General features: G+C 24.9%; 1 protein-coding gene and 1 non-coding gene across 2 annotated transcripts; both read left to right on the top strand.

Moving 5' to 3' along the window:
• Nucleotides 1-5,463: 5,463 nt before the first annotated feature.
• Nucleotides 5,464-5,582, top strand: LOC114119331 (5S ribosomal RNA). The gene has a single exon (XR_003592025.2). It is a non-coding gene; the product is annotated as a 5S ribosomal RNA (ribosomal RNA).
• Nucleotides 5,583-8,368: 2,786 nt separating this feature from the next.
• Nucleotides 8,369-12,659, top strand: LOC114119321 (ATP-binding cassette sub-family B member 10, mitochondrial). The gene is made up of 10 exons (XM_027980834.2): nucleotides 8,369-8,798; nucleotides 8,864-9,064; nucleotides 9,732-9,934; nucleotides 10,009-10,119; nucleotides 10,825-10,995; nucleotides 11,096-11,327; nucleotides 11,434-11,720; nucleotides 11,817-12,070; nucleotides 12,159-12,268; nucleotides 12,375-12,659. The coding sequence occupies exons 1-10, from the start codon at nucleotides 8,564-8,566 to the stop codon at nucleotides 12,491-12,493; spliced, it is 1,923 nt and encodes a 640-aa protein (XP_027836635.1). The 5' UTR covers nucleotides 8,369-8,563; the 3' UTR covers nucleotides 12,494-12,659.
• Nucleotides 12,660-12,876: the final 217 nt, after the last annotated feature.

Consider the following 12,876-nt stretch of genomic DNA (forward strand, 5'->3'; position numbering starts at 1 on the left):
TATTATAGTAAAACAATTTTTTAATTGTAAATCAAGATTTTAATGAAAATGTAAACAAACTTTAAACCATTTATTATAAAATGGCATGTTTAAAGTTTAAACCTTAAAATTACAGATTTTACCTGTTAACTAAAAATATTAAATATATGAAATACAATATTATATAGTTTCAAATATTTCACAGCACTTTCAATAAAACCTGATCGAGACTTCTGTTTATACCTATTACAGTAGTAGGTACTTATACATATTACATTGGTATGTCATTCAAATTTTGTGTGACAAAAATGATTGTGTTTTTCGTGATCGTTTTCAATTAGCTAATTTTGTCACACATTTGATAGACCCTATATTTCTTAGTCATCCAATGTGTAGATAGATGAACGACATAATATTTATTACTACGTAAAACTTGAACGTTATTTTAACTGAAAATCACGATCGTGAAAGAAAATAATAATTAAATGTGAGTCAACAATTTATGTTAACAATATTATTGTGTCGATATTTAATTTATGAGTGATAAAATGATTTATTCTATGGTATTAAAACTTTAAAGAATATAGTAATTAGTGTGTAAAATTTAAATCCAACCATTCGTCCGTATCATTAGATGTTTATGCAAATTTAATTTGACTGACAAAAAAATACAACAAGAACTTGACTTAACACCAAACAAGCGAAGATATTTTAATAGAACTATTTAATTAAAAACATTAGAAAAATTAATTACAATTTATAGCCCATTAATAATTAACATACAATGAAAACTAAAGCAAAATAATGCTATTGTTTTACAACCTATTTAAAACAATAAAACGATTTTTTTTATTGTTAATAATAAATATAGGTAATTAGGTTTCAATTTTCTGGATTGAAAAAAAATGCAGGAATCAAATTAATTAAGTCTTTGAATAAAGAATGGATGTACCTATTGTACATACATATACCTACATATAATAATTATAGATTTGTATAATTCTGCAAAAATTAGTATAAAACTACTGTTTCTAAGTTGATTAGTTTTCAACTAATATTGTTAGTTTATAGTAATTAGAGACAGAAATTCAATGTAATATGTAAAGTGTATTTTTTCGGTGAATGCTATAGAATAATATATATTTCAAGTACACAATTCAATTCAAGTGATCAACATTTTTAAATTTAAACATTTATTTAAAAATATTATACTGGTTTTATTATTTATACATTTTTTTTAAGTTTTTAAGATGGAAATAAGTAATTCAAGGTACTATCACAAGTCATCAATTTCATTAATTTTATCAAGTTTAATTCAATACTCATTATTTAATAAGTTTGAATAGAAATAAATAAATAATTCTACGTAGAATTTAACGTAATCTTAATTTTATATTTTTATATGTTTGGAATCAGCTTCAAGAAGATATTATTCATTAATTAAAACAATCTCCGATTTTTAGATCGTTTTAGTTTTTTACTATAAAATATTTATTAAATTGATTATTGTAGTAAGATCAAACATTAAAAAATTGTTGGTTAATTTTTTAGTATATTATTATGATCAGAAGACAATAATTCGGGGTGGTTTTGGTTATTTATGATGGTTTACAACAAAATTAATTAATTTACTGCATAATATTTATTATTATTAATTATTACTGTACTTATTAAATACTACTGTATAATATTACATCAAATTATAATATAACCAGTGATAATCATTCTCTCCTGAAATTTAACGCACAATGTATTTTATTTATCTTATGTGTATACGAGTTTGCCTATACATCAGGCATTGTACGACATCAAATTCATTGCATTGAAGTGTAATAATATATATTTTAAAAAAATAACCAAGTTTACGTATTGATGTAATTATAACTAATGTATAAAAAAAGCTTTTGTAAAAAAAAAAGTCCTAGATATAAATAGTAATCGTAAATAAAATGTCTTCTTAATTTTATTCCATATTGTATACATATTTTAAAATGAAAATAAAAGAAATAATATTTTGTGAACACAATAGTGTACTAAACATGATTCAAAGTAGCTCAATAATTTTTTTACTATTTTTATTTAAAAAACAAACACACATTCGTGGGTGAAATTGGCTCTGACAGAGAATGTCATATTTTAGAACTAATAAGAGAAAAAATACTATATTTAGTAATAAAAGTGTCTCAAAATTTAGAAAAAATGAATAAAAATATATTGTCTTATATTTGTATTATCAGTTTATATCAAAGAAGAATTAGATAGATAATATTAGTAATATCTAGTAATATAATATAATTGTTTAAATTATTAATTAGGTATATAGTGTTTTATATATAGGTCTATAACAGTACACTCAGATTTTGTACGGGTCAAAATGTAATCATAGATAATTTAATTAGGAGTTAGAACTGTATTATTTTAACGATGATTAATTTAAATACTGTCTACTGATGATAAATATTTATTAGCAATAAAAATTGAAAATTTTATATATTTTCAACACGAAATAAGTAAAACATAGGTGTGTTTTTTGTATACCTATGTAATAAGTAATGACATTATACGGAGTGGTTTTTGGTAGCTAATTCGATATAGTTGGTTCTCAGAGGAGTCAAAAATAAACAATTTCCGGAATTTTTCTTAATAAACGAGAAAAATAAATTAATCAAAAAAATTGGTAATTTTTAAGCTTAACCAGTTATTGACAAAATTGATTTTAAGAAATATAAAGATATTATTCATTAACGAAAAACCATAGTGTAGGTATCATTATTTTCTATTTCTTTACATGAAATAATTTTAAAAATACTTTGATCTATATTAAGCTATTTATAGGAAATTGAAAATTTTGATCTCTTTTAAATACCAATAGTGTATTTCACATGGTGAAAAAATATACAATTTTTTTTAATGTTCTTAAGTTATTATTAATATAATCAAAAAAGGTTGAGTGCCAATAAGCGTTTAAAGCCAAAATTGTAAGGAATTTTGTCAATATTGTGAAAATAAGCAGATTATTTTGTTGTTAAAAATCCATAAAGCTTTTATAATATTCATATCTAAGACTTAGAGTTTTATTTTTCTATAAAATATGATGATAACAAATAATTTGCTCGGTCAAAATTCTTGAAAATTTAATACAAGATCTCAAATAATTAACTGTACTTAGAGTTAATTTTTTAATATTTTTGAAAACATCTCGGTATTTCACAAGTATTTTGAAAATAACTGCTTAAACACGTACTATTTTTGGCAATTATTCTCCATGATGATAACAAAAAGGTATACTCACGGCAGTAATGTATCCAAATTGCCTATTCAGATCGCCCAGCAACCATTATTTAATCGAAAAAAAAATCTTAACTTTATATACTTCTATAGTATACGACAGTAGATTATAAATGAAAACCAGAAATATATTTTTAATATTTTTTTAAAAATGTTTTAATTAATTTTTTTGTATTCTATAAATGTATTAGTATCTATGTAACAATGTAACATGATATATAAAAAGGTTTAAATTTTGAATTAATATTTTCGTGGGATATTTTGTCATGGAATATTTTTGCTTTGATATTTTTGTTTAGGGATATTTTTGCAGGGATATTTTGGTTTGGGGATATTTTGACGTGTCGCCAAATTTTTTTAATAGCCAGCGAGTGTAACACATCCGTTATCGTTGAAGTTGACATCGTATTAATGTATTATTATTTATTATTGGTATATCATACCTATGTAAGTATATATATATATAACATTATAATTTTATAGTACACAGTGAAACCTCTAAATAGTAAATACCGATCATTATTGGTCGTCAAAATTTTGTTCACTATTAAAAAGAGGTAGAGAGGTTCGGAGGTAAAAAAAAAAATAAACAGTATCAAAATGTATCAAAAAAATTATACATTTATGTTATATGTATATATTAATTATATTATTTTTTTATGTATATATACTATTATATTGTATGCAATAGCATTTAAAACATAATAAGTAGGACTCGGAGTTTAAATCAGATGCTTCTTTTTATTTTATATGAGATATAAATCTAATTTTTATACATAAATTAGTTTCACGTCATTCTGATTTCAAATAAACCGATTTATTTTTGCTTTTTTTATGTAAATGCTTTTTTCAATTATTCCAGCTGTGAATTTTTTGAATTTTTATTATGCCATTGTAATAAAAAAAAATATAATTAATAAGAAATGTAAAAAACCCAGAATGTAAATATGGGATTATTATTTTTTTCGTTATCAGCTTGTTTATTAAAAATATTAAACGTATCTATCATATAGACGCCCGGAAGGGGGGCAAGCTAAGGAATTTGCCCCTCCCTTGGCTTTTCAAAACTATGTTTTAAATTGAATGTTTAAAGATAAATTACTATTTATTATATAACAAATCCTATAACATTGCCCCATCCGAGAAAAATTTCTGCGGGTGCCTATATGGTATCTATATCTATAGATTATTTATCGATCTACATTAAATAACCTACAGTACTTATACGGTCAGTATACCTACAACATCGATATCAACCATTTCAAAATTTAAGATTTAGTGTTGTAATAATATTGTTGTAATTTGAAACCTTTTATATGAAGTATGCACCGATCACTTCAGTGGATGTAGAAAGTTCGTTTTCTACGTATAAAAATATTCTGTCGGACAATAAAGTCAGTTTCACAACTACAAATCTAGGGAAATACCTGCATGGTATGTACATAGTTAATTCTTTTTTTAATTTAAATTAATTTTTCAAATTTTTTTATTAATTTTTATAAGTATTTCATATTCATTTTTGGTCATGCCTTTTTGCTTTTTTAAAACAATCGCGTAGGTACCTATTTAGTTTCTTATTATGCTTTAAAATCCGAACCTTTATAATCAGTGGCCGAATGAGACGATTATTTCCTATGACGGATAAATTAATAAAGAAAACTTTAATAATATAATAATCTGTAAAAATGAAAATGTACATTGTAATAAAATATATTTAGATAATAATTACTATAAAATTTATCAAAATCTTATCATAAAAGTTCCAATTATTCAAAGGTTTTCTTATAGATAGCCGATAGGTAAACAGTGAAAATGTTTCCATTCCTGAAAAAAAATGTTCGCTATTTAGAGGTTTCCGTTGAGGGATGTTTCAATATTTAATACTAGTTAAAATTTAGTCATAATTTACTATTCAGACTGCATTACTGCAGATGAATACTCAGGATTTTTCTTTGTAGTTGAGCCGCGTGGAGGGTTTACCTATAAGTAGGTATATTATGTTTTACTTCCTTTAAAATACGAGTTTATTTTAGTTTTATTTAGTTCATTCATCATTTTATTATATTTGTAATATATATTTAAATAAAAATAATTTTTTGACAGAGCGGGATACAGTAATTTTTTAAACATATTATTTAAACAATTCGTATGACATTATTTTAGTTTTTAAATACATTCATATTTACAAACGCTTTTGCCAACGACCATACCACGTTGAATACACCAGTTCTCGTCCGATCACTGAAGTTAAGCAACGTCGGGCGTAGTTAGTACTTGGATGGGTGACCGCTTGGGAACACTACGTGCCGTTGGCTTTTTTTTGCTTAAAATATTTATTGTTAAATGTTTTTAGTGTATTTTTATTAAAGTTTTTAACTAAACAATATAAAAATATTTTTTGTAATCGTCAAGTTCTTCAACGACTTCTTCATTTTTCATGAGCATTATTGTCGATAATACATTTAATTTAAATAATTATTTTATCACATATATGTTATCCCGCTACCGGCGATCGTCATTAACCACTTACTTACCGTCAATATTTCAATTAAGATTATTTAATTTGAATTACAGCAATACTGCATGTAATGGAATTTGTTAACAACTAAGTGCAGATGTTACGTAAAATTGTCAATTCTTCCAATTTTTTTTCTGTGTTTTCCAAGTACAAAGAAAAGTACTGGGAATATTGTATTTTTGACCTCAAATGCTAACTATAGATTTACTTTATCGGAAAAAAAATTTTAAATTGAAAATACTTGCGTTTTTTTTAAAAATTTAAACAGTTTTTAGATACAAAACAAAAAAACACATCGCTGTAAAACTCACATAGAATCTAAAATAATTAATTTTTGTTTAAAAAAAAAAAAAGCAATTCCTATTTAATATTATATTTTATATTTATATCACAACAAAAACCCTTCGTAAACTTCGTGTAAAAATGGCTAAGTAAAAAAAAATAATAGATCTTTAAGCACTATAAAAATGTGATATCATGAATTAATGCTAAGTATATTGAATTTAAGTAAACGTATTTTGTTTCAATAATTTATTTACTTGGCGAGGAATTATTTAGAATAGTATATAAATATTAATAATAATATGTTTTAAATAATAATAAGTTATATTGTAATAGTTCTTCGCCATTTTATTATATTATTCATCACACTTTGTTTCTTTTAAGAAATAATTCCTCGCCAAGTAAATAAATTATTGAAACAAAATACGTTTACTTAAATTCAATATACTTAGCATTAATTCATGATATCACATCTTTATAGTGCTTAAAAGTTAAAGATCTTTTTTTTTTTTTACTTAGCCATTTTTACACGAAGTTTACGAAGGGTTTTTGTTGTGATATCACTAATTTTTATCATCATTGCAAATGCAAATTATAATAATGATAATGTTTCTATATTTTTATCTTTAATTTTATCTAAATAATATTATAATATCTATAATGACTATAATTGTTTTAGTTTTGTTTTTCTAGAATTATTATATACACGTCTTTTCCACCACGAGGCCATCTTTCTTTATTATATTTATTTTTATTTTTTTTATATTTGGCCGGTCGGCACGACAACGCGAGAAGCGGCCGCCGTGATTCCAGATTTCAATATAGTTTTTCATTAAAAATGTTTCATGTTTCCTTTAATTACTTAACTTCTAACTGTACGATTTTTATGATTTTTACAAAAGGATCATCTGCATGATTTTCCTCATGTTTTGCAATTTACTTGGTATAAATTGATTCAGTAGATAATTAATTATCTCATCTGACAAAAAACACCGAAATTTACACGGTTTTAATGGGAAACTCCTGCTTCGAGATAATATACACTGTCGTGCCGCCGCTTTTATTTTTTTTACTCAGCTCTCGCCACGACCGTGGCGTTGGATACGTACAATAGTTATACTTAATGTACTAATGCTACTCAGGGATGGATCTTGGATATTTTGATAGGGGGAGGGGCACATATGAATTGTATAATGAAGCTTTAATCATAATATTAATAATGCATACTCTTATTTTTAAACAAAATTGGTATTTGGTAATATATTTAATATAATTTAGATTCCATAATATCACACACCAAAATAATAATTTATACATATATACCCAAGTTATTATACATATAATATGTAATGTTTAATAAGTACAAATATATTTTTATGGATTACTGTATTTTTCATTAATAATTTATATGATACTCGAGGTAACATAAAACAAATGTCGATAGAAAATTGACAGGGGGTGCGTGCCCCTCCCTTGAATCCGCCACTGATGCTACGCTAGGTATTTATATATTTATTATAATTAATGTCACATCCATATTACATTACCTATTACCTACGTTATTGTTATTTGTTGACTGTTTCACAAAATGAACAGTTTACCTCTTTTTAAAATGACAATTTGGATGTTTTTTCATGAAATGACCAATGAATAATTTTTAATTATACCTACATTACCAAATCAAACTCGAATAGAACTCAGAACCAGCGAGTTACCGAATATTGAGTTTAACTCGGTGGGTAAGGGGATTAGATTTCGGTAGATTAATTATCAAACTTTATTGTTGAAATACCTTTAAAAATTTTTAACGGATTTTGAGGTGATAAAAGTTCTAAAACTTGGCGGCCCACAATTTACCCCATCGGGCACTGACGTAACGTCTGCATTTATGGAATAATGACAACAAAATGAGTAAACAGTAAAATAGGTAATTCCTATAGAAAATACAGTATTATAACATTTATAACTAATAAAAATTTAACACGACTGTATACAAGTTTTTCCGGGGTTGGATAGAGCTATTTTATGTTACCGGGAATTAAATTTGAGGGCCTAAATTTGATAAAAAATAAAATGTTTATAATTTTATTTTATTAATTTTAATTAACTATTGTCCGTTAAAGGGTTAATTGCTTGTCATCACTTATCAGTCAGACTCAGACGCCTTTAGAAGTTTGGTGACATTGAGATACCTATAGTATGTCGACAACCACGACAACCGTTTTTCATCGTTATCATTGTTTCTTATCAGTAATCAGTATAATCAGTCTAATCGTGCTTATAATCACAAGATAGATTAAATATAATGTTATAATGTTATTATTACAGTATTTATTTCATATTTTATTACATTTTTAATTTTAATTAGTTATAAAATTAATATTAGTTAGCTATGTAGTTAGTTGCTTAAGTTTTTTGATTTATTGCATTACACATTTTTTTTTATAATTTTGTTAATTATTATTATAACTTACAGTACTTGAATTACTGTGCAATATGACGTTCGGCTTACTGCGTTACAGCTTGTGTACAAAATTTAAATTGCCCATTCATCATCAACACAGTTTTATTGTCTATATCCCACGTTGTAGGGCACGAAAGCCTTTATTTAATGAAGCTGTACGATGGATGAGCACCAAAAGTACAACAAAGGAAACAAAAAAATTATTTTCAGAGTCTAAGGTTCTGAGATTGTATTCACTAGCTAAGCCAGAAAAAAATAAACTCATATGCAAGTTAAATGTGGTGGTCATTGATTAGTTTCTATTATTAACTGTTTATTTATTACCTTTACAGGTGCTGTATGTTTTTTAATAGTATCTAGTGCAGTTACGATGGCAATTCCATTTTCTTTTGGACGTATTGTTGATATAATTTATAAATCTGAAGCAACAGAAGCACAATCTAAATTAGTTAAAACATGTACTATACTGTTACCTATATTTTTAGTTGGAGCTGCATGCAATTTTGGACGCATATATTTAATGAATACATCTGGTAATTATATTAAACACTTTACATATTATATTTCAATAAACTATAGTACTACAGACTACTGTTAAAGTGTATAATAATTTACAACATTTGTTTTTCTAACAATTTTAATTTTAAATGGTTATTACATAGTAATATTATCTAAATTTAATGCAGATAATTATGTACATTTTATAATAAATATTAGCTACCTACACTAATATATAACCTTAGACAAAATCTTTATATTATCATCTTCACATCTTCAAACATACTTTTTTTCTTAAATATTACTTCTTTACATTAAACCAATTTAGTTATAAGTACCTAACTACCTAATAAATAATATTCTAATGGTATTTTTTAGTTTTTTACCCAAATGCATAGTCTTATTAAGTCTTATTTTTCTTAGGACTGTATAAATATTATTTGAGTAAATTGAATGTGAAAATTGTACATTATTTTTTTATTGTGAGCTTGGAGACTTAAAAATAACTTTATACCATAACAGTTACATCCAGTTGCTATGTATTAGATGGGCCACAGTTAATAATCTATTTAAATTTAAAAAAATAACAAATCATGCTAATTCTAATTTAGTTTTTTAGTGATTTTGTGTACTTCAAATTTATTTTTATATTTAATACTAAATATTATTTTTTAATTTTTAATTATTAATCTTATTCATTAGGTTATAAAATAACAAAAAGACTAAGAGAATTATTATTTAAATCTCTTTTGTCACAAGAAACTGCATACTTTGATCGTCATAGAACTGGAGAACTTATTAATCGACTATCATCTGATTGCTTACTAGTAAGCCAAACCATCACTACAAATATTTCCGATGGACTACGTTCTACTATAATGGTTGCCAGTGGCGTTTCTTTCATGGTAATTTCAAGTTTTTACTAATTACTTAATTCTTAAGTATTATAAATAATGTTTTATGTATATTATGTATTTAGTTTTTTGTATCTGCAAAATTAGCTTTGGTTGGCTTATCTATAGTGCCTCCAATTGCTGCATTGGCTGTGATATATGGACGTTTTGTACGAAAAATTACACGATCTGTACAGGTATATAATATAATAATACATGATTTTATTATTATTATTAAGAATTAGCTTTAGTAGATGGTGTTGCTAGATTTTAAAGTTCTAAAAATTTGCATATTGATGACTTTGAGTTGCTCATTCTTGTATTAGAACATTGGGTTTAACTAATTTTGACCAAAAACATTGCATATTATACTTACATGTCAATATATATGCACTTATGTTACACTTAATGTTATGTAAATGTCATTGACAATTTTGATTGAAGAAAAACCATTTAAATTTAAGTATCCAATTTTGTCCAAATTTCAAAGTTTTAATAAATTAATTACTTATAAAATAAGTATAACTATATATTTATGAAGACAAAAAGTTAAAATTTCAAATATTTATTCATAACCTAAATAGAGAAATATGTCTAGCTGATGACATATTTATGAATCTTATAAATATTTGATATATTAAAGACTATTGATTAAATGTATTAAATGTAGTTATAGTCTTATAATGTTATTTGTTACTAGAGTACTTTATCTTATCGTTTTCGTTTCATATTCATATAATATCTTAATAGAATTCATTGTAATAATTTTAAACTGTTTCTTAGTTTCTTAACTAAAAACAAGTCCATTCTTGCAATGACACTGTGTATACTATGTATATTTATTATTGTAGTAATATTTTACTATTTAGTAAGTAGACAATTATAGAGTATTGAAAATTCAGGATTCATTAGCTGCTTCAAATCAAGTTGCTGAAGAGAAAATATCAAATATCAGAACTGTAAAAGCATTCAGCCAAGAAAAAAAAGAAATGTTTTTGTACGGGGAAAAAATGAATGAAGTATTGCAGCTTTCTATTAAAGAATCATTCATGAGAGGATTATTTTTTGGGATGGTAAGTTCAACTTCAAATCAATATTTAAATAATTATTCATGTTTTCTATTAACTCACATTATAGTATCATATTAAATGTATTGAATTACTTGTTTGTTAGACAGGATTTGCCGGAAACTTCATAATTATATCAGTTTTATACAGTGGTGGGTTGTTGGTCAGTGAACAAGCCATTAGTGTTGGGGAATTGAGCTCATTTTTGTTATATGCTGCTTATACGGGAGTGTCTATTGGAGGTTTATCAACATTCTATTCTGACATTAATAGAGGTTTGGGTGCATCATCAAGAATATGGGAAATTATTGATCGTAAACCATTAATACCTATTTCTGGTAATTTTTTAACTTTAAAATATTATTTACGTAAATATTATACATTAAAAGTTTAAAAATATTTATCTATATTTATAGTTTTTACATAAAAATATTTATTTTACAGGTGGGCTAAAACCACTGACTGATCCTAAAGGTGATATAAGTTTCCAGAATATTGTATTTAATTATCCAAACCGACCAGATGCACCTATTCTTAATGGATTAAACTTAGAAATACCTAGTGGTATGATCTATGCATTAGTTGGCCATAGTGGTAGTGGAAAAAGTACATTAGGTCATTTATTATTAAGACTTTATGATCCACAAAGTGGTCAAGTGTGTTTAGACAATACAGATTTAAAAATGTATGATCCAATTTGGTTACATAGTCATATAGGAGTTGTTAGTCAAGTAAGTTACCATGGTTTCTCTAAAAGTCTTAATACTACTAATGTATTATATATATCTTATATTTATCGGCTGTTATAATGTTATTATATTTTATAGGAGCCGATTTTATTTTCTGGAACTGTTAGAGAAAATATTGCTTATGGCCGTGAATGTGCTACAGATAATGAAATAATTAGTGCTGCTAAAGAAGCAAATGCATATGATTTTATTGTAAAAACATTTCCAGAAGGATTTGATACAGTAGTTGGAGAACGTGGTGTTCTATTGTCGGGTGGCCAAAAACAAAGAATAGCTATTGCTAGAGCATTACTAAAAAATCCTAAAATCTTATTATTAGATGAAGCTACAAGGTAATTATTATCACAATAACTAATTAAGTTTTAAGAAATTTTAAATTTAAAATTTTTTTGCTTTATTTAATTGATAAAATTATTTCAGTGCATTAGATGCGGAAAGTGAAAAGTTAATTCAGGAGGCGTTGCAGAGAGTTTCAAAAGGAAGAACTGTATTAACAATTGCACATAGGTTATCTACTATTAAAAATGCAGGTAACTTACTGAATACATCATCATTTCATTTTATTGTTTTAACACAATTTTATAGTTATTTATTAAGGCATAAATCCTATTGATATTTCATTTTCATTAATTTTAGATAAATTGGCTGTAATATTCAGTGGGAAAATAGGTGAATTAGGTTCATATGATGAACTTATGTCTATAGAAAATGGTTTATTTAGAAAACTTAATAAAAATCAAATATTGACAAGTTAATATTGAATATTGATACAATATTAATGTTAACAAATATAAGGTATGAAGGCGTATTATAAGTATTTAACATAATATTATTGTTATTGTTGTTATATTATATATATATATATATATTATATTTGTACAAAATATAATGATAATAATAATTACACATTTTTATTTATTATGCCTGTTGTGTTTTTTCAAGTATATGATTATATTATGCACTGTATCTTTTTTTGTTAGTATACAATTTGAAAATGACCACCATCAATTAAAAATATATTAATTATTATCAATCTGTTTAAAACATTCTATTTTTATAGTATTATACATAATTATCAGAAATAAGAGTATGTGTTTAAAATCAATGTACTTGTATAAAACTATACTTTGGGCATTTT

This window comes from Aphis gossypii, chromosome 3 (assembly GCF_020184175.1).
Source record: "Aphis gossypii isolate Hap1 chromosome 3, ASM2018417v2, whole genome shotgun sequence".
In the NCBI taxonomy this organism is placed as follows: Eukaryota; Metazoa; Arthropoda; class Insecta; order Hemiptera; family Aphididae; genus Aphis; species Aphis gossypii.